At 38.6% G+C, this 23797-nt stretch overlaps 1 protein-coding gene across 5 annotated transcripts in view; it reads left to right on the plus strand.

Annotated features, from left to right (window-relative positions):
* Nucleotides 1–23797, plus strand: part of VPS13B (vacuolar protein sorting 13 homolog B) — a 495255-nt gene that overhangs the window by 123068 nt on the left and 348390 nt on the right. For all 5 annotated transcript variants that reach the window (XR_012086959.2, XM_020785369.3, XM_020785367.3 and 2 more), the window contains exon 18: nucleotides 21573–21707. Coding sequence is in view for 4 of the 5 variants with exons in the window: in XM_020785369.3 (XP_020641028.3) it covers nucleotides 21573–21707 (135 nt within the window). In the remaining variant the exon portion in view is untranslated. The remainder of the gene's footprint in view (nucleotides 1–21572; nucleotides 21708–23797) is intronic.

The following is a 23797-nucleotide window of genomic DNA, read 5'->3' on the forward strand; positions in this document are numbered from 1 at the left end:
TGAATATATGTACTGTACAGTGGTGCCTCGACTTACGAACTTAATTGGTTCCAAAACTCTGGTCATAACTCAAAATGGTCATAAGTCAAAGCACCATTCCCCAATGAAATGCAATTAATTTGTTTCGGCCGAAGGAAAAAAATATCACCAAAAAAAAAAAAAATCACTCAAGACCCATCGGAAATGCGATTAATCCGTTCCGGCCGAAGGGGAGGGGGGAAAGCAAGTAAAGCGTGCAAGACCTATCGGAAATGCAAACAAAGCAAAGCAGAAAGCAAGCAAAGCATGCAAGATCCATTGGAAATTCAAGAAAAGCAAAACAGAAAGCAAGCGAAACGTGCAAGGCCCATTGGAAATGCAAGAAAAGCAAAACAGAAAGCAAGCGAAGTGTGCAAAACCCATCAGAAATGCAAAAAAAGCAAAGTAAAAAGCAAGCAACCCCCCCAAGACCCATCGGAAATGGGGGAAAAAACCAAAAAGCAAGGAAACCCTCCAAGACCCATCGGAAATGGGGGGACCCAAAAAGCAACCAACCCCCCAAAGACCCATCAGAAATGGGGAACCCCCCCCAAAAAGACTGCAAAATCCATCACAGCACAGAAACATAACCCTGCAGCCCAAAACCACACTGCAAAACCCACCCAGAACAGTTTTTAAAAAGTATGAAGCAGCACCTTACCTTACGAGGCAGCCTCCTCCAATTGCACTTACTCTAACCTCTGGGGCAAAGAGCTACAAAGAAGCAGCCTCTTCGCCTGCCAACGGTTAGCAATTTGAATTTCCTGCCTTTTCACCTGCCTTTTTCTGTCCGTAACTGGAAGCTCTGGCCTCAAGTCGAAACAAAATTTTCCGGCCGGAGCTGGTTGTAACTTGAACTGGTCGTAAGTCGAGCCACCACTCTATATTTCAAGGTGCTGTAAATACAGTTGAAGTAGAACTGAATTATTCCATCCCACTCAGCAGTTGTTTCTGTATTACATCTTTCAAATTCAAACAGGTTTGAGATGTTTAGTAATAAATCATTGCTATTATAATAATGGCATTTTTAAATTAAAGCTCTACGAATTCACAAATATAACAATTGTGTGAAACCATACAGTTGACATCCTGTACAATAATTGATATCATTTTTAAAACATGGTTTCACCAAACTTAAATCATAGGCCTGAATCAAATTGCTAGTCCTAATTACAGTAAATCCATTGAATTAGTTGCAGAATAGTAAATCAACACTTACGTAAATCTCATTATTCAATAGGTCAATTCTGGTTGAGATTAGCATTTGGATTTAGGCCATAATTACTTCAGCCATTTCACTTTAAATATTTAAATATTAAATGTAAAAAGGTGACAACTAATTTCTGTACTATTTAGTGATTCAGAACATACATGGGAAAATCTGTATGTGAATAATCTCAGTAGGTATATTAACATATACTTTGAAAATAATACTTTCAGTGGCATCAGGCAATTCCAGATTTTTAAGTAAAATGAGTAAAGCAAATGGAAACACGATGTGCTGAACGAATACGCTGTGGAGTGAAACTTCTTGACAGTTGCAATAGTGTGCAACAAATTTTAATAATATTATTTTATCTTGTTCTTATTTTTTCTTCTTATCTTTGAATCTATTCTAGGCAGATCCATGAATGTACAGACTGAGAAACAAAAATATTAAATTTTATTATTCCTTTGCATTAAAATAGTACAAACTCAAACCTATGGTAGTTCACTGAATTAATTATGAAGAGATGGAAGAGATAGCCTTTACTGGAGGCGAGGAAGTTCTCAAAGATTAAACTGCAGGTTCCAAACAAGTAACAGAGCATACATTTTAGTAACTTAAGACATGGCTTAATTTCATTAACTGTGGTCTAATATGCTGTATATCTCACTCTTGGTAAACCACGGCAGCATTTACAGGCCGTTCCTTCAAAGTGCTACTGTTTTCAATCCATTTCCATTGACCTAATGTGTCATAGCAACATTAATTAAGTCTGGAAAAAAGTTCTCAAAGCTTTTGTTTTAATTAAAAATCTAACATGAAGTACATCTAATGTCATCAAGTCAATGGGATTTCTAAAATCTTGACTAGGTGTCTTCTATGTATGAAGCAATATCATTTTTATGAAGTAGCTTTTTTTGAAAAAAATATGTTGAAGTAGAGAGCAGATGGATTAGAAGGGTCTGTTTGTTACAGCAATCAGCAGATCATGGTGTTCTGTTACAATCACCCTATAAAACAGCCTCTGTTTTAATAAATGGAAAGCAAAAAAAAAAAGTTGTGAGTGAGGAGGAAGAATCCATATATGTGAAGCCTGTAAGAGGTCTGGAGCCTCTTATATTTTGAAAGTGTTTCTCCAGCTGTCTTGATGAACATTAGTTTTCAGTCTGAAAACCTCTGTGATTTAGCTTTCATTTTAACTTTGTTTATAGTAATTATGATTATGGTGACTAGAGAGAGATTTAGTTATAATGTTTCCCAGATCCTTGTAGTAAAAGAATTAAGGCAAGAGCTAAGCTGTGTTTTAAAATGCTTCCAGTTTTTCTTTGCATGGTAATGGAAATATTAAATAGTCTTTCCTATTCTGTTGTTCCTCCCACTGCTGTCCTGCTTTCTTATTGGTCTGGTCTCTTTAGACCAGAAAAGTTGTTGCTTTCTCTTTCTCTCTTCCCCACCCCCCGACATTTATTATCTTTTCTCTGATACACTACCCAAGGAATCGTGCATTATATATATATGCCTAACACAATAGTAGTATAATGTGCACCATGCCCTGTTTTCTCCCAGTGCAACAGTGGAAGGAGAGTGTCATAAAATGAAGAAAATTTGCAGAGACTCTGCCAGACTAGGAGAAGTTCCAAGTCTCTTGGGACTCTTAGAAGGTATAGTGCCTCAGCCTATCAATGGAGGTGACGTGAGATTGTGGGTGTGCTAGTCTTTTGGACTCACCCCTCTCTTAGGGACACCTATCCCTTCCTTGCTCTGTTGCCTGACAAATCAACTCGTCTGGGCAGTAATCTTGATAGCCATATTTTCTACCCTTCCTCCTTTATTATCTTATACACCACAACGGCAATATCGGCTTCATTTTGAGACACTGGCAGGCCTGCCCAATCATAGCCTGTGGATTCAGAGTGAAAAATGGAAGGATCAATCACCCCTGATAATGAAGTGTACTGTGTGCTTCCCCTCTTCAGTGCTTAGTTTCATCCTGTAGCCAGCTGATGTCAAAGTACATTAGGCTATGGTTAATGTTTTCCTCTCAGTGAAACTTCATGAAGAAACAATCCCCACCAAACAACTGCAGCCTTTATTCAACAGTGTGATGGAGCAAAAAGACAGAGGCAAAGGGGTTGCCAGCCAATTACTCAAGTAGAGCTCCTGTGCTTTTAGAAGTTGCATGACAGAGAGCTTTCTGATATGGTGTCCTTCATGGTTTCATCTCCATTCTAGTAGAATCACTAGTCATGGTGTTCACAAAGGAGCAGTGGTTTGTTCAGAGCCAGTAAATTGGAAATTCCACAGTAATACAGACCATATTGGCCACTGGTGCTGGGTACTGCCTGTGGTCTTCAGAAGACATGGCAGGAGTTGGTTTTGTAATCTCAAAGGCAAAACACAGCAGCAAGGCATGGTCAATAGTTGGAAGACATGGTCCCGAGATGCTTATTAGCTGAGGCAATGATAAGGAAAAGTGACTGTTAAGGTAGGGAGCCTTAGTGTTAGCCACAGTGAAGCACGTGTTTCAGGCAGGTAATACAGTGGCACCTCAATTTACGAACTTAATCCGTATTGGAACAGCGTTCATACATCAAAAAGTTCATAAGTCAAGGCAAACTTTTCCATAGGAATGCATTGAAAATCATTTCATACATTCAGGTTATTTTTTGTTCGCATGTCGAGGTGTTGTTTGTAGGTAGAGGCATTAGTTCCCGTAGGAACTAATGCAAAGCCGGTTAATCCATCCTCGGCCACTAGGGGGTGATTTTTTTATTTTTCTTCTTCTTTTGATCTAAGATGAACTTAGGTCAAAAAAGGGCAGGAAAGTTTTTTTCTTTTTCTTTTTCTCGTTCATAAGTCAAGGCTCCGTTCGCAAGTCGAAGCAACTTTGTGCGAACGGAGCTATTTGTAACTTGAATCGTTCACAAGTGGAGACGTTCGTAAATCAAGGTACCACTGTAGTGAGGCACACAACCAGGAGCTGTAGTAGCTGCCTGTGCAATTGTTTCTTCTGAGTACCCCAGACTGGAAAGAAAAAGTTGTTTATGCCAGATGGTCTAGTCTGTGTTCTTAGGTTAGCATGGTGTGTTCAGATGAGGTAGGTACAAGATGCTGCAGTGTCAGCAATATCTAAGTAAGATTAATCTGTCAGGCATTTGGGCTTCGGTATGGAAGCTTCAGCTCATGCAGCAAAAATGTTATGACAAACCCTGTTAGTCAGCAAACAGACCCCCCCACTGCCACACACACATACACACTCTGATTTTGAGGAAGACTACTTGCCACTGAGGCAAATATATTCTCTTTGCCTTTTAGGGAGTTATGGTGGAAAACTGTAGGAATAAGTTGGTGGAAATCTGTGTAGTAATAAGTCGGGTTTGCTCTAGGCATCAAGGCTGTGATCCTTGAAGGGAAATTTAGTTAAATGGTCTTTAGTAACAGTGGTTGAAGCTGAGTTATTTGCAGTGACAAATGAAAACCATACTTGGATGTTTGGGCGTATACTTACCCTTATGTCTCTATGGGAGGCAATATTACAAGCTGTTGACAATGAGGAGTAAAAAAGACAGATTCACTAATGTAGTTCAGGAAAGACCTAGTTTTCGCATTTGGTAAGGTAAGGGGGATAAGAGAGATCTGAAACAGTTGCAGCAGTTGTACTTTTTATCATCCATACCCTTTTTGGTTCCTTATCTATGGAGTTCTGAATTTGTGCATGTTCTAGAGATTGGGTGGTGGTTCCCGTCCAACACTTTGTCCAGCTGATGGGGTCACAATACTTGTAAGGATATTGGACAGACAGGTGTTAGAGATGTATTCAAGTTTAAATACATGTTCAAGGATGAGCAAAGCCCAGCCTACCAAATATTGTTGGACTGCAACGCCAGGATTCCACCGCATTGGTGAGGCTGGTTAGGTCTGATGGGAGTTGCAGTCTAACAACATCTGGAAGGCTGCACTTGCACTTGATCTCTCTTGTTCTTGAGGTACACTATGTATACAATGTGGCCCTTTTTCATAGTTCCCATTACTAGAGTTTTCCCTTTTGCGCTCCAAATGTTCATGACTTTTGACTAAGAGGGCACTGTACCACCTTAATATTTGAGTTAATACATTTTTCTTTTGGGATTTATATACAGGTATGCAATTACATGCAATGTTTTACTAAAATGTGCAGTTGTAGCAGGATAACTAGGGCAGGTGGAAATGAGGAGGCAATAGTGTTTTCCTTCATCACTGTATCCTTTAGCTGATATTTCATTTGCAGATTTTAACATAAGTGTGAAGGTGAAGGAGAGAGTGCGCCGTCCTCCTCACAGCCAAGTACAATGAAAGGGGAGGGATGTGTGGAAGGAGTACTGGTGGAGATAGAGCCAGAACCGGTAGAGAAACAGGAAAGGTTGGAAGTGTGTCTAGCTGACGAGAGAGGGGAGGAGCTAGACCTAATTGTGTGGGAGATATAAAAGAGGGCGAAGAGGTGCGAACATTCAGTATTTTAACGGGCACCCACGCTGACAAGAAGGATCGGGTGGTGCACACAGACTGGAGCATCAGGCATGAAGGCTTTGCTACTCTGCTATGTGAATTCCTGAACCTACAAGCGGAGGACTCTTGCCTAATCCAAAGGACTTGAAGGTGAATTAGAGCCTCTGGAATGGGCGGTGGTGGTGTACCCCTGCAACCAGTGTGGGGGGAGGAGGGTGATCCGTCCCAGTCTCTCTTTACTCCAGCCCCAGCGAGAGGGAGACTTGTTGTGGGACGATGTGTGAGGTGAGGAGTACCCCCCTGAGGCTCATGACCGACAAGGAACAATTTGGTCCGGCCCCTCTGTAAGGACTGATATTCAAACACCTGTAGTTAAGGTGCGGCATTACCATCAGTTACTGTACCTGAGTTAAGTTTAATGGACCCGTTCGAGCCCATGGAATTAAGTTTGTTTACAAATAAATCCAGTGGTGTTAAGAACTTGGAACAGCCTCCGACTCCTATTCTGGCGCCAAGACAGGGGTCACACTCTGCAACAAACGAACCCATTCACAATAAGGCTGCTGCTTACTTGTCTCATTTATGTCTCTTCCATTTGTAGCTTAACTCTAGCAGAGCACATGTGCTGGTATAATCTTATAATTGCACTGAAATGATTTGGTTGTTCTAGCATACCAGGACTTTTGCCATGTCCTAACATTCTCCATTCAAATATATTGACTTTTGAGGAGGAGGGGTTAGTCTGCAGGTGTTCTCATACTATATTTCCATTTAGGCACATACATTTTTTATGTATTGCCATTGCTAATTTAAATGACCTGTTTCTGATTTATTCTGCCAGTAATTAATGTCTATTAGGTTGGAATTTCAGTGGTGACTTCCGCTTTCAATTTCAAATAGTCACATCCATTTTTTTAAAACGTTGTTTTAGTTCCTGCTTATTACATAATATCAGGCTTTGATCTTTATTGCCTTCTTATGCCAGTAACCTGCCACTGGACTTGATGCTAAGTTTGGCAGGACACATTTTGTTGTGATGAAATGTGATCTCAATTCAATTTATCGAAGAGAATACTATGTTCCGCTTGTATTTTGTCCAGATGTGACAGATGAGAAGAGCACTTGTATAAGTGTGTTAAGGTACCAGAAGAGACAAAATCTAAAAGCCATAAAGTGTATGTGTGTCTCAGGTTACTTTGTTCTTTGTTTTGCTGGGCCTCCTTAATTAGGAGTAATTTGTAAGTGATTGCATTATTGATGCAGTTTAAAAGAGCAGAAAAATGTGTTCATCGTTTTGAAAAATTATTTTCCAGAGGTAACAGAAATAGTATAAAGTAAGCACAATCTCTTGCACATAAGTCTGAATGGATTGCAAGCCGGTTTCATATCTTCTAAAATTAAGTTTACAAAATACTTTGATGGCCAAAACAAAGTAAAGCAGAATTGTCTAAAAAGTTAGAAATAACAGACACATTAAAAAGTCATTGAATAGTAAATTTTGGGTTTTGGAATGCTAAGTAGTAGGCCACGATCTTATAAAGAAGTTAAAACTTCATTATAGTTTTCAAAGTAGTGTCTATGTTAGTCTGTGTAAGCATAGTAAGCATAGACAAAATTGAAATAAAATAAAACAAAACATAGCATAAGAATGTGGTAGCATCTTAAAGCAGTAACATTTATATTTCAGTGTGAGCTTTCATAGATTAATCCACTTCATCAGACATGTTAGAGTGAAGTGAAACGAAAGTTGATGTGACCATAGGCAGGGACAGGGAGGTGGCAGTAGCCTTATTGACACAAGTACAGGTAATTAACTGTGGGAATGTTGGATGTGTCCTGAATAGTTTCACACTTGTTTTGAAGTGTGAAGGCAGTAGAAGGTTTCTTGTAGTGTCAACTCTTGTAGGAGTAGTTGATTGTTTTAATGGTCTAATAAAGTATAACTTGTCTTACCTTTGGATGGTCAGGTAAAGATTCCAGTCCATGCAAAATACTGTAGGGAGAACAATTTATTAATATATATAATGACATAAGACACCCTCCATTTAAATTCAGCCTTTTTTTTAAAAGACAGCCACAGAATGCCTAAAAATCCTCCAACAAACTGATGAACTGATTTGTGGTTTGTTGGAAATTCCTGGGAAATTCCATCTCTACTGAGTACTCTCTACCTAGAGAACCCTAAAAAGGTTCACTATAATCAAAATTGACTTGATGGCACACCGTTATTTTTAATCTATGAATGATCAATCTCCAAAATGTCATGTCCTAAACAGCCCTGTTCAGATCTTGTAAAATGAAAGCTGTGGCTTCCTTGATGGAGTCAATCCATCTCACATTTGATCTTCCTTTTTTCCTGCTATCTTCAGCTTTTCCCACCATTATTGTCTTTTCTAGAGAATTTTGCCTTCTCATGATGTATCGAAATAAGACAGCCTCAGTTTCATCATTTTAGCCTGTAGAGATAGTTCAGACTTTATCTGCTCCAGGACCCACTTTTTGTCTTTCTAGCAGTCAAGGATATCTGCAAAGCTCTTGTCCAGTACCATATTTCATACAAATCAATTTCTTCGCTGTCAACTCTTGTCACTGTCCAGTTTTCACAGCCATACATAGTAAATGGGAAAATAAAAAGTGTGGGTGATCTTGGTCTTGATCTCCAGTTACACTTCATTATATATTTCAGTTCCTTCATTTCTCCTCTTCTGAGCCTCCGTCTTCTTCTGATTTCTTGGCTGCAGTTTTCATTGGGATTGATGATTGAAAATAGGTATACAAAATATTTAACAATTTCATTTTCTTCACTGACCATATTACAATTTTATAATTTATTATTTATTATGACCATATTATCTCTTTTGTAGTCATGATTTTGTTGTCTTAATGTTCAAATGCAGTCTTACCTTGACACTTTTTTTTCTTTTGTGCTCGAAGCACTATGGGGCGGTATATAAGCAGCACACTTTGCTTTTTTTGCTTTTTGCTTTGATCAGAAGTTGATTCAAGTCATTGCTGCTTTCTGCCAGTAAATTAAATTATTGGTGTTCCTTTCACCAATTTTCACTCCATCTAAATCTAGTCCAACTTTTCATATGATAAGGTCTGTGAAAAAAACTGATATAATGATGCTATTGCCAACAGGAAACCATTCTGTCTCATATTCTATTCTACCAGTAGCTTCTTATCCACAATCAGGATAATCAGATGCTGAGGTGCATCCGTTTCTTTCCATTTTCATGATCCACACCATCAAAGACTTTGCTGTAATCTATGAAGCACAGACCGATCTTCTGAAATTCTTTAGTGCTTCAGTAGCCAGCAAATATTGATTATGTGTATCTCTGTGAAAATCTTTCATGAGATTTTCATTTTGTAATTGTAATTCTTTCATTTTTTAATTCCTTTCAGTATTTGGCAATAGGAACTGTGGTTGTGGACATGTAAAATTTGGAGTTAGACAACTGTCTCTTGGCTGCTTGTCTGTAATTCAATTTGTCCATGACAACCATAACCCCTCCCTCATTGTCTTTGTTTTTCAGTCCATGTATGGCATCACACTCTGGTTGAAACTGTATGGTGTTCTTTGCCAGTTACCTCAGCCTGGGTATGATGGCAGAAGCACTCAGTATAGAAGTCTAGTTCTTTGTTCCAATCTTAAGAGGGATGCCATGAAAAGTTTTTCTTTCTGTAGTGCTTGGAGGAAGGAGGCTGTGGGTCAGTGTGTTGTTCTTCCTGATCTTGTGGTGACTTATTTCCAACCTGGAAATAAGGAGGAATTTCCTGACAGTGAGAACCATTAAGCAGTGGAACAGCTTGCCTCCCAATGTTGTGGGTGCCCTATTGCTGGAGGTTTTCAAGAAAAGATTGGACAGCCACCTGTCCAGGATGGTATGAGGTCTCCGACCTTGGGCAGGGAGTTGGACTAGAAGACCTCCAAGGTCCCTTCCAACCCCACAACAATTCTATGATTCTGTGACTCTTCCTCCCCATGTTGTGTAGAATGAGGCATAACTGTTGTTCTGTTGTACTGGTTGTTGCAATAGTTGTGGAAATATTCCTTGATCCATAGTCTATGGGAAAGGACTTCCAGGTCACCTCCCTGTGGCTGCTTAAATGCACATTTATTCACCTTCATTTCACTCCACTCTGTATATCCGAAAAATCCATAAAGGCTTATAGTGGAATATATGTTAGTTTTTAAGATGTTGCCATGTTCTTGTGTTTTGATTTTTTTCTTTTGTTTTGTTTTTGTAAAGGGTTCATAGATGTGATCAGAGTGCATTCTGTTTTTACTATTTCCAGTTAAAGAACACTCACACTATACATATTTCCAAAAAATGTTCCTTGCCAAATAAAAGTATTGGTGATTTGATGAAAATACCAGAGAACAGACCTCTACCATGGTGGGTCTATAGCAAGCCTACTTGCTAGCGTGACTTTCAAGTGAAGGTACTGTCTCCAGTGTTCCAGTCTTACGTGCTGGTAGAAAAATGATCAGGATAGCTGCCCAAGCAAGATAACTTCCCAAACCAGACTTTCCTAATCAGTTATACCCTCTGTTTGTGGAACTACAAATACTAGTATTCCTAACCATCATGACCATTGGTGGTGAGAGTGGTCACATAACACATCTGGAGAGTGCAAGGTTGAGGAAATCTGGCTTGTGTGTGCATATTTGTCCTGCCTCCTCATCCATCCCCTGTGTGAAAGATCTTTTAATTTAGGAGAAGGAAGGTTTGCCTTCATCTCTAAGGCAGTGGAAACTAACACTGGGTTTTTGAAGGGAACAATTTTCACTCAGAAAATCTCAGCCTTTCCCAGTATGGGGAGTTGAAGGATTCTGAAATACCTGTGAGTTTGCAAAACTATACTGCATGTGGATCTTGTCATGGGAGGGTCACACAAATTTCTTTATAATGAGGGAGAAAAGATTGTGTGACTCTACCCTCACATGGACTGGATGCACACACATACATAAGTTATCTTTCTGGCTTGCAGCCCTGAGGCCCTGAAGGGCATGGAAGAGTTTAAGTGCATTTACAACCTAATCTTGTGTACATTTTCTCAAAAATAAGTCCCATGATGTTCAATGGCTCATGCTCCCCAGTAGGTTTATCTAGGTTTACTGCTTTAAATGACGTCCATATAAACTTCATGGGTTACATCTCTCAGATTCATCTCTGTCTGTTGCAAAGGTGCTAGACCCCCTGTACAGAAGTGGATCCCTCCCTTTTCCTCCATTCATTCCCTACTTGGTTCAGATTTTATCCATAGAAAGAAATAACTACACATTTTTAAAGCCTTGCCCCACCTTTTCTTGCACTCTTTGTCAATAAAAGATTTTATTGTGGATCCTGCAATATCAAATGCTTCAGTTGTTTCTTTAGAAAGTATTCTATGTTTCCCTTTAATTATATATATATTGAGCATTATTTTAAGGTCTGTCAAAAATCTGCATCAAGGGAGAGTTCTCATAGTGTTGTGTCATTATGGAAATTAATGGTAGCATCTCTAGAAAACTATAATAATATCTAAAACACAATGCACATTTGGTGGGGGGTCAGCCCCACTGAACAGAGATATGCTGCACTACTAGGCACTGTAGATGCTGTGCTAGATTCTCTGTCTAAATCCATGTGATGAGCTATATTAGTAGTTCCCACATATTTTGGCCTCATGGCTCCCTTCATTTTCTGACTACTGATTGTGGCCCCCCTTGCTTGAAGGGGCCACTGGGGCTCTCTCTCCCACCAGGAGCATGATCTAGACCCCCCCCAGCCATCCCATCTCCCTCCCCCCCGAATATCCTCAAGGGGTACCTCCTTCTAGATATGTTGCAGGAAACAAGCCTATATGACAAGCAGTTCCACCGGGGACCGTAGAGGTGGGGCAAGGAAAGGTAGGCCACTTTCTATTCCTGTTAGACAGAACTATGAAAGCTATAAAGGAGCTGTTCTTAGAGCTAGAGAACAGCTTCTCTGTAGCCTTCATAGCTCTGTGTCCCATCCCTTTCCCCATGGCTCCCCTGCCTGGGTTTCACAGAGCCCCCTGGAGCAACTACACACAGTTTGGGAACCCCTGAGCTATGTTGTTGTTGCGTCATGGCTCAGGGGTTAAACTGCTGTATTGTAGTCAAGATTTGCTTATCACCTGCGTTTGATCCCAATGGGTTCAGGTAGCCTGTTTAAGCATGACTGTCTTTCATCCTTCCAAGGTTGGTAAACTGAGTACCCAGCTCGTTGGAGGGGGAAGAATGTGTAACTGTAAACTGCCCAGAGAGTGCTTTAAGTGGTATAGGGTAGTAGTATATATACACCAGTGGTATAAGCAGCATACGTTGCTTTTGTTATTATGTGCTGTCAAATCACTTCTGACTTACGAGTAGTCTTCATGAGTGGTCTTCATTTGCCAGGGAGCCAAGGACATCTGATATGTAGTTCTTCTGACTTGTACTTCTTTTCATAGAGTTGAGCAGGCTAAATTCTACCAACATGGGGGAACCTGTTGATTCAGCTGCCTGCCTTTAAATTGTATTCTCAATTTTGGCATTGGAAAATGGAAATTTTTAAGCCATCTTGTAATTGCCAGATTCACATCTAATTCAAACTTGTCAAAATTTGCATATGCCTGCTATACAGTTGTGCTATTTTATGAGAAAAATCATTTCTTCTTAATTGTTGACAAGAAGAGAACTCTAAATATTTTATGGCGTGTTCAGAAAAATGTACAAATCTCTTGAGTAAATTAGTAGATACTCAATACAGAAGAGAGAAAAGGTTGTATAAATATGGCAAAATATATAACCAGTGTGAGGTTTCACAATTTATTAATTTCAACTGATTTGTGCTCATTAAAGCCAATACAAATAATGGTAACATCTGTCAAAAATCAACCTGTAGCATGACAGTCTTTTAACATTTTTGCACATAATAAACTGTTTTATATATAAACGACCTTATTGTTTACATTACAAACTGAAAAATAGTTACTCTCTTTTCAGGATTTGGACAAAAACTTTAATAAGTAGACATTGCATAAAAATGACACAATCCAGCAGCTATTTCGGAAGGCCGGCATAACCATAAATTTGCCATCCTTGCTTTTCCAAAAATACTAACCCATATTGTTCTCTCTGGACCTGTTGCAGGGATGATTAATCCAGCTGCTGAGGTTTCTCTTTATGCATTTGATGGAACACTTGGCTTGCATGGCTACAGCTGTGTGTTTATATGCAGTGCACACCTGCAGGGGCCGCCTGACAAATAGCTGTAGTACGCACGGTATACAAAATTACCCTGGCAGTGCTGCAAATAAGGAGGTTTCTGTTTTTGAAGTCCATATGTGTGTGAGCTTGAGATGCCAGCTGGGGTATTTATGTTGCATTGCACAGATGTAAAACTGCCAACTGATTTTATACCATATAAAGCCTGATCTTTTTATATGTACTTGGTGTCAGAATTATGAAGTGGTACATAAGAATGTTCTCACAACCTAAGCATCTTTTAAAATAAAAGCTGGTGTTTAAAATGCTCTAACTTAGAATGTGAGAAAGCTTACAGTGTAACAAAACATGCAGACAAGTATAAGTTGTGCTTATTTAGGTAAATAGTGTATTAAGTTTATAAAAAGGGTTTATTAATGACATATAGTTATTAGGTGCAAATCATGATAAAGATTTGATTTATTGTATGCATATCCACTATATTACGGAACCTTTTTTCCTGTAGGTCACTTCATCTCTGTGTTGAATCCATTTTATGGGCTTTGAAATGTGAAAGCCAAATGCATATTGCTACTTAGCTTGAGAGCTCTGCCTTCCTGTTTTCAGGAGTATAATTTGTAACAGACTGAAATGTATAAAACCAGACAGATACCATGTAAATGTTTGGCATTTACTTTAGTAAATCAAAATTTTTAATGTGTTTTATTTTTCAGATAATAAATTGTGCATAAAGGAAATAACTGATAAAGTAGCAATTATTAGTTCAGCTTCTGTAGATGTTAACAGTGAAATCCTTCTTAGATACATAATTGGTGCACATTAGCAATAAAATAGATAAAATGTATCAAGGGGCTTGCTAAGTGCAAGGTGGAGAGTAATCTTCCTCTTAAATGTAACTGGTCTGAAAATATGTTAAGGGCATGTTTCAGTGAAACCTAAGTACTGACTTCAGTGAAAAGTTGGATGCTATGGAAGACAAGGGTTCTGGTGAGCAAGAGAACAACAGTATTCTGTGTTTATAGTCATGGTAAATAAAAGAACCAGTTAAAGGCAAGGAAATTAATTCAGAAGTCGAGGTTGCAGTTTCTGTAGCAGTGGCAGAAATCTTAACAGTATAAGAGCTGAGGAGGAAAGACAGTCTGCTGAGTAGAAGAGCCAAGTTTAATGTGGTCTTTGAATTGCTGAGATATAAAGGCTTGAATTAAATAGTAATAATAATCTCAGAACTGTGGTGCTGGAGGGGACCCTATGGATCATCAAGACCATCCCCTGTCAAGGAGGCACAGTGGGGAATTTGGCTCCCAACCTCTGGGTCCTCAGCCAGATACCTAAACTGCTCAGCAGCATCAGCATTATATTTCCAATTCTTCTTGGTCTGAGATGCGCAAAGAAGGACAGAGGCAGACAATTCTACTTTGTCTACCATTTTATCTCTACCACCCCATCTTTTCATCTTACTAGGTAACCAATTTAGGAAACTGACTGGGAGGAGAAGTTGCAGTAGAGAAGAATCAGGCAGAGAATGTGTTAAGTGCACCTCCCAATCCACTGGTTTTCCTCTTACAGGCTGTTTTTTTCCAGTCAGAGATAAACTTGGAATTAGAAATCTGATATTTGCTGCTCGGTATCTAGTTACATCTAATGTCAGGACACAGAAACAGGATGAAAGCAGTGTGTGTTACTTAAAGAGAGGCAGTTAAATAGTACTCACTTGACTTCAGGCCAGTGGCCAGTATGTTGCTGTGCAAGTCACTGTAAATATTCATATGCTGATTTACATCAGCTCACACCATCATGGAACCAGACATCCATCTAGTTGTCTGATGAGATCCCAAGCCTATGCCATGTATTGCACAACACCACAGCCAGTCTCTCATAGATGGCCTCTGACTGGGGCAGATCCTCCCAGAAAGCACAACCTCCTGAGTGTTTTTTGTGTGCAGTGCTGCTTGCGCAACTCTTTTAGATATCCAGTTTCCCAAAAAGCATATTTTACTAGCTTGAATCCCCAGAATAGGTTTCAGTCAATGGGAACAAGAAAAGAGAAACTTCAACACATAGACAGCCTCCTCGAACCAACATGTGGCACATGAAAATAACAGTTTCCTTTTGTTTCCTGTATGTTATTCTTAAGAGTGTTGGTTTCAGACCTTGAATGTGTCACATACATTCTCAGTTGTGGCTTTCTAATGATAATTTCAGTGGAGGACCCCAAAGGCCTTGACTTTTGTCATGACTATTCATTCACCTTTTTTAGATGTTATATTGTTCCTTTCTATGTTTAACTTTCAGAATGAAAGTAACTGAGCCAGTGAATAATAAATTATCATGGTTAGAGCAATGCATGTAGTAAATGTTGTATGCTGTGATTGAAATCTGAATGTATTAGATTGAACCAAAGGACCTGTGTGCACATACTCTAAGTAGAGATTACCTGGTGTTTGCTACTGTTTATTCTGCTAAAGTGGTGTGCCACTGTTACATTGAAAAAAGAAAGCAGCAAATCTTCTATCATAATCCACAGTTTTGTGTCTATTATGTATATTTTAGATATGCTCTTTTTAACATCTTGTTTGCTGTCTTGAGTATTCTGATAAAGGTGTTTTTGGAACAACTGCAGTTTCATTGTATTTAATGTATTTTAGTTGTATTTTCTTTTTTTTACATACTTAGAAGAAAAATGCTCATACATAATACAGATCATGAAGCTGTCTTCAGTGCTTGGACAGGAGTTTAGTTCCCAAATAAAATCTGGCTAGAAAGCAGTAGTAAATTTCATTAGGCATTATTTCTTGGATCACGGCTCTTCACTTAAATTACATTGAGATAGTTCTTTAAACATAGTATTGAGAATATTACTTCTCCTGGGAGAAGTAATAGTGCAAAGATGTCCACTTTACCTAGTGACTACTTCATTACTTAAAAGTATTTTTTTTACTTCAAACAATATTGCCACTATTACAGGTTGCATGTATACAGCTGAAAGTTTGTAGTTCTTAGTTAATGCACAGATGTCTTTCAGTAACACTGGCCTGTAATTTCTTCAAATTGCTTGGTCTATCAGCAGCACATGTCATCAATCCTCAAGTGCTTGCTCAAGTCAAGCCTCAGAATTCTTATAAATGCAGCTGCAAACAGGTGAACAGGCAGAAAGTAATTTGTGCTGCATTGTGGCAGTCAGACAAAAGACAGACAATCTGTGTTTGAAACAGATTGCAGGCCTTACAAGATCCAGACAAAAGGGATTTCTACAACTGCAAATAATTCCAAGGTTGACATATTTTCCTTTCTGCCATTAGGCGATTTGTTAAAATTGGAAACAATGAATGTAATAAATCTGCACAGAAATTGGAGATAAGATGAAAGAAAAAGGGAGAGCACTAAATAAGTATATACCTTATGTGGAAAAGGATACAACTGGCATTCATATAGCATTCTTACTAGTTATGAAGCTAAGCTTTGCAACTTGCAAAATCACATTCATATTCATATGTGATTTTGTGTTACAAATGTCAGATTCTTTGAATAAAACTCATTAGTTGTGTGGCAATGGATGTTTGCATTTAGAGGTTATTTTCCTTTATTGTTGTCAGCAGGTAATTTTCAGAAATCTAGGTGGTTCCAAAGCTGTACCGAGAATGAAAGGATTATTACTATTTGACCTAACTTTTGAATATTTTTTTATTTAAATAGCTTTTCTTTGAGAATTTACTTGTATGAGGTGAACATTTTATATGCACAGGTATGATAGGGTGGGCCGTGTAACTTCTGTCTAAATACATGCACTGGATGTATTCACAGAGAAAGTGAGATCATCAACTAATAAAGAATGGTTCCAATTTATCTTGGTGAATCAAGTGGATACCGTATTTAGGGGGAAATACATACACAGAGGCTGCTGTCTGCCGTCCAAATTGCTGATCAGAGAGTTTTTATACACGTTGGTAATGTGCTGTGCAACATAAGCTGAGATATATTCCACAGGGGAGGAAAACGGAATAGTTTACATACGCTGTTCCTAAGTGCAATGAGTATAAAACTCCATTACTCACTTTAAGCAGGTGCTTTTTATATGAGGCTTTAAAGGAATATAAAACTGCTGATGAAATGATTGGTTTGCATAACCACAACCCAACTTCCAGTGGTCTGATCAGATAAAGAAGGCAAAAATGCTCCTGAAAATATTTCTTTAATACTTTCTGGGATTAAAGGTTAATATCCTCTTTGTAGAAGAAACTGTTGTTTCAGACAGTAATGTAAAAAATCCTGAAACACTGCCATTGTAAAGTTTTGTGGATTGCTTCCTCCTTAGCAGGTGGATAGATCTAGCATCTGAAAGAAATACATAGAAACCTTTTGATTGAGCCTGCCTTGTACTTTGCTAGCATTCTTGTTAATAGGGTTAGAAACACATGGAAGGCCAATCATAGAAGTTATTTATAAAGCCATAGAATTTTTTAAATATGGGAGCCCATTCAAAAATAATGTACTGTCCATTCTCCTCTAAGCAGGAGAACAGAGAGCACTGGTAGCAGTAGCATGAGTTACCTTCTGGAATGGTAGGAACTTAGGTGGTCAACAATTCTTTGTTACAGATTCCCTGTGTGCAACTTCGCTTAATTAAATCAAGCAGCATTAATTTAAATCAAGAAACATTTATCAAATAGTTTAAAAGGCATCATAACTCACCCTGTTTGAACTGCAGCATTGGAATTATAACCCCTTAAGACTCAAGTCCACAGACTGTAATGTATTTATACAGTGTTTTCCTAAACCCTTTCAGCCTCAATTTTTCTAGATTGAGCAAGCCAAGTTCTATTACTTGCCATTTCTTATCCAAGTAGGAGTGTAACTAGGCAGCTAACTGGAGTTGATAAAGAGCACTCCTGGCCATGGCCAATATTTGAGCTTCCATTGAGAGTGCCAGGTCCAGGACTGCTCCCAGGCAGAAGGAGTGTAACCCCATCAAGGAGGGATAGATTCCCTTCTAACCAGTCCGATGGTCTTCCTAACAGTAGGATCTTTGTCTTATCTGAATTCAGATTCAGTATATTGGCCCTTGTCCAATCCATTATCTGCACTAGGGAGCACTCAAGGACCTGTACATCATCATCTGCAGATTACACAAAGAAGAGATAGAGCTGGGTGTTAGTGTACTGGTGACAGCGAACCCCAAATCTCTGCATGACTTATCCCAGCAGCTTCATATAGATGTTAAAGAGCATTGGGGACATGGTTGACCCTTTTGGAACCCGATAGCAGAGGTTTCAAGGGGTGGAGATTCTCAAGCTGTATTATCTGAGATTGGCCATCTAAGAATGACTGAAACTTACAGAGAATGGAGGAACTGTATAAAAGGCAACAGAAAGATCCCGGAGGACTATCAGTGTTACACCCCCCTTTCTTCCTCCCTTGGGATATTGTCTTGTAGGGTGACTAGTGCTGTTTCAGTACCATGCCTCGCCCTATTGAAATAGACCCAGGCTATCAGTTTCTTTCAAGAACACCTGCAACATTTCAGCTATCTTAATTAGCCTGCCCCAAACTGGAATATTCATAATGGGGCTCTAGTTATTTAGATCATCCACTGCCAGATTAGTTTTCTTAAAAATGAGCCTTATTATAATTTCTTATGACCTTCAGAAACAGTGTAACCCCATCAAGGCCAGGAAGATTCCCCTCTAACCAGTCCGATAGCATATGGTCCTCTGGTAGAAATGCACTGATGACACATTTGGCAAATTTTATCATTTATTCATGATAGATTTTAGTATCCAAGATGGGCAGGGATCTAAGAGGTAGTAGCTTTAAAGTGTGCAGGTGCTATGTCTATATTGTCAGGCCTTAACTGAAACAGATCTAGTAAAACATGACTAGATAGTGTATTAGATGTTCAGTCTGGTCTACTGGGTTAAATAAAGTGCCAGGTCCTGACAGATGCATTCAATCTTAGATCTGATATGGGCTGCCAGTTAATCGCAGTTCCCTATACTTGCCTGTAATGTTTGCGTCTGCCCAGCATTTGTAAGACTGCAAAGAACTTGAAAGAGTTCTGTCCATTGGTTGGAAGACGTATTAATCAATTTGGTATTATAGTCTTTTCTTGCTGCCTTAAGTTAATTAGAATATTTGTCAGACATCTCCCTGACTGCAGCTAGATTGCATTTCAAGGGACCTTTCCTCCATCTGCTCTCTAGTCATCTTCTTAATTGCTTTGTCACCCTCAACTCTTCCACAAGCCATGGTGAGGATTGGGCTCTGCAGTAAAGAAGTCATTTAGGAGCAATGTCTACTGCCCAAGTCACCTTTGAATACCAGTGGGCGACCTGGGCTTTGACAGGAGCACCAACCAGATCAGGTTGAAAATCCCCAAGGACATTCTGGAAACCAGTTGGATCCAATAGCCTTCACGGGTGGATTGTTCTAATAGGTCCATGCTCCCTGTGGAGGGGTATAATGGTACAAAGTCCAAATCTCAGTAGGTGATGATCTGAGCATGACAAGGTGGAAAACTCAAGGTTTACCACCTTCAGATCATCTTCTCTTTGCTCAGACATGAACACCAGGTCCAATGTGTGAACTATCCATGAACTCCAAGGGTGCCCCAGCAACATGTTACTCCATATGAATGTTTAAATCCCCCAGAAGTAAAACTTTAGCAATGCACCTGAGAAAAAGTCCATCAGCCCTGGTAGTGAAAACATTGGGTCATGGGGGAAGTGGTACAGCTACACATTTCCCACTCTATCCTGCTGGTCCAAAATCAGGTGAAGGTATTCCAGGCCTAGGCATAAATGGGCAGAGATCCTGCTAACCTTAATAGAGTTCCTATGGTCTGTGGCAACATTCTCCACCACCCCTGACCTGCCATGAAGGTAGATTGAATATCCTGGGTGGCAGCCCTACCTTCCACACCCACCCAGGTTTCAGTTATACAAACCAGGTCAGTCTTTGCATCTAAGATCACAAATTAGCTCAGACTTATTTTGGACTGCCTTGGCATTTAGAAGCAGCATTTCTGCTACATTTCTAATCTGCTCTCTATCCCAACAAGAACCATAAATACTATTAAGGTTAATTTTATTGAACTAAATAGAGCAGATCCCTTTCTGTGAAAGAAATCTGCAGTGACATTTTGGAAATGTTGATGTGCCAGGGAATTTATGTGCAAAAAATTAGTCAAGATAAACATTATAACAATTAATATGCATGTTCTAATTTTTGCATTTTTTTCCATGCATGCTATATATTCATTTATCTCTTACCTATCTACATAATTATGTATTGGTTGGTCGATAGTGGTGGTGGTGGTGACACAATATCAATGCACATCACACATTTCATCTTGTAAAGAGAATAGTGCTATGTCCTTTATCATAAATCTGTGTCTCAGGCATATTGATCTGTAATGACAACTTGAGAAAGAAATATATGTTTTGAATTTGTGTCTAGATTTGCATTTTAGTCACATAGAGGGCTAAATTTCTCTCTAATCTGAGAAAGTGTGAGTGCTCCATGTTAATTGTTTTTGTGTGTAAAGCTGTAGGAAAATGCACTAAATTCTCTTGCCAAATTATGACTTGTCTTTTTGAAAGAAATAAATTGTAGAAGAAAAAAATTAAAGGGGATAGGCAATTTGTCATAGTTAATATTATGGCTAGTCTATAATTACTATTAATTAAATGGTTTCTTTTGTAAATTTAGATGTTATACAAAAGATTCTTGGGCCACCTGAAAACAGTACAGTTAAAACTGAAGTTTCAGTCTTGACTAGTTTGTGTTTGGTGGGCGGTATTAAATTCCTCCTTTACTTCATGTTCACTTACTATTGCCCAAATTAACTTTTGCTAATAGTATGAATACATGGAGTTCTCCTGAATTTTGTTCTTTATGAAATAGTAAGAATAGCTGCAGCCAAATGTAATGTGGGTGGATATTCAGTGAGCTTTCGTGTCCAACTCGTGCCAGAGTTCTGCACTCCTGACCTCTTACCTCCCCCACTGTTACAGTTCTAGGTCTCTCTTCAGAAATAGCTGCCAGTAAGTATTAAGCGGTGCCAAATTGTGTAGTTGCCTTCTAGAGGAAAGAAGAGAGGAAAGAGACCACCAAACCTATTTCTACTTTTGACTTAAAGCAGTTTGAACTTTGATATCAATAAAAAGACGGCAAGTGCAGTTACCTGCTGTGCATCTCAGCTGTATATATGTAAATTTTATTTTGCCACTGAATTTAATGGTTTTTAAGTACAATCTAACATTATTTTTACTTGTGTTACCGTCCTGGAAGTACAGGATTAAATATTGGTAAAGAAGTATGGTTTGCCTGTGTTGGAAAATAAACAAACAAAATCCCGAGTTTAAATGTGTATATAGATTGATTATTGATCTCATGAAACATTTCTTGTTATTTGTGTAAATATGTATTTATACATGGAAAGTACACTTGCATAGATACTATATACATATATATATGTAAATAAGACTAACCTGAAAAGAGATTCACATTAGCATCCAAACAAAAATTATGTAAGACTATCTAAAGCAGATAATTAAAGTGTAATTAAATTTAAATGCCTTAGTGAAAGAATATAAAAATATTTAAATTCAGCAGGCTAGTACATTTGCAGTTTTCTTTTATTAGGTGTGAAATCTAAGAATCCCCTGCCAACTCTTGAGGGCTCAATCCAGAATGTTGAATTGAAGTACTGCAGCACACCATTGGTCAAATGTGCCTCTGGGACCATGGGATCAATAAAAATTTGTGCCAAAGCCCCAGGTATGTGCAGCTGGACCATGTAAAAGTTTACGGCCTGTGTAGGAGAATTGGCCTTGCTTTTTACAAGGAGAGTTACTGAAACAAGAATTTATTCATTGTTCCTATGAATCAGAGGTATTTTTATTTTTGTTTTTAGAAACAGGGTAGGATAACGTAGCATTGCATCGGCAGTTGTTTTAAAAAGCAGCATACTTATGGTATTTTGGTCATTACAGATCTTAAAAATTCAAAATCTACAAATATCAAAAATCAAGATTTTGTCAATGGAAGAAGGTGTAAATATAGAATACTGCTTCTCCCTAATCTTTGCCAGCCTATGGTCCTCCAGGTGATTTCAACTACATCTCCAGACAATATTTCACAATGTTCACTGTGATGTCTGATGCTTCTGGGAGTTGAAGTCTACAAAGTCTGGAGGGCACCAGGATGGAGATGATTGCCGCGAATCATCCAAAACCTAAATATATTTTCAGAAGTATGCCTGATATATATCTTAGAGACATCAAGTTCATACTGGAGTGATTTCATCAGACCCACATTGTTTTTATTTTAAAAATAGTTAAAGGGTCACTGAGTTATAAAGATACATAAATCATGATGGATTCTTTATCTGTTTAGAAATATATTTAATACAACTGTTGTCTTCGATGCACAGCTTCCAAATTACATGTAGCGTATATTCACCTTGGGAGTGCTATCTGCTTGCATTAGAATCATTTGGAGAACTCTCTGGAGCAGACGCGAGAGGGGCATTGATGCATAGGAAGTAGTCATATTCTGCAAGGGAAGTCCACTCCCGTGATGTGGAATGTAGCCTTTTGTTGAATGTATCTGGGAACAATAGTCTTAACAAGAAAATGATTTAAAATTCCCTAACAGAATATTGCTATAACCCTAAAATTAATTTGATCTATAAATCTGTATGTGAAACTCACATTATCTAATATTATAAAAAGTGGACAAAAGACACATTGGCAATTTAAACGTTTTGGATCAGAAGAAGAAATAATATGGCCACCTGTTACAAGTTACCTCTTAGGCAGGTTTGTTCCCTTTTTGCACTATAAAAAGAATAGTGCTTCTGATTTCTCCCAAAGGTCTATAAATGAAGTCTGTACTGTAATTGCATCCAGAAGGAGAGGAGAGCCATACCACAAAGTGCAAAGATAACAAAATGGCAAAGCGACATTGTACAAAAAGGAGATGGTTGAAGTATTTGTTTCATCCATCGTCTTCCATTTTGGTGAAGCAAGGGGAAATTGGACACTATTTAACAATAACATTAATGGGGGGAAAGAGCTGCTTTCTTCTAATAAATTGCATCCCATGGTCAGGATGTTTGCTAAGTATACTTTCCTTCTGATTGGCTGACTAGCAGGTAGTTTCAATTTTGAAAATGACTACCCATGCTGAACTTAGGGAGACCAACATGTTATGTTTTGTTCTGTTGTACAGCCTTCTCTAAAGAGAATTGAAAAAAAATTGAAATGTGTTGGAAGTTTTTATTAATCATCTTTCATTAAGTGTTCCAGGGTTTCACTCATTGGCCTTCTGTTGTTTTTCAATAGAGATGAAGAAGTGAATGCACTTTACAACCTATCCTCTTACAAGTCCTCTTAAGATCCTTCTGAGTGCTCTTAAAAACCTCTTTCGCTTTTTGGGGCAATAAAATGCTCTGCTGCTGGCTCTCTAGTGTAGCTTTTAGACAAGTGACTGCAGCAGCTGTGCTAAATTGCTCTGTCCAATTGATCCCATATTAGTAATTGTTAGTCTTTCCGGATGTCCTGCCTTTCACTTTCCACTGGCAATCATGCCAAGGTATTGTCCATCCCACCATAGTATTGTGGCTGGATAGGAGTTTATTCCCAGATTTGACCTCCATAGTGAAGATGTCATTCGTAACATCCCCATGGCACCTTATTCATTGTTCAAATTGTGGTTGGGAGAGCCGAACAAATTATTGTAAATGGTTAGTTGTACTCTCCTAGTGATGGAAGATTGATCCATTAGTCTTGCAGTGGTTTGCAGCAGATTTGAAATTAGTAGTGTGGAAGAAGAATGAATCAAAATCACTCCCCATTCTTTTAGTA

This window comes from Pogona vitticeps, chromosome 4 (assembly GCF_051106095.1).
Source record: "Pogona vitticeps strain Pit_001003342236 chromosome 4, PviZW2.1, whole genome shotgun sequence".
NCBI lineage: Eukaryota > Metazoa > Chordata > Lepidosauria > Squamata > Agamidae > Pogona > Pogona vitticeps.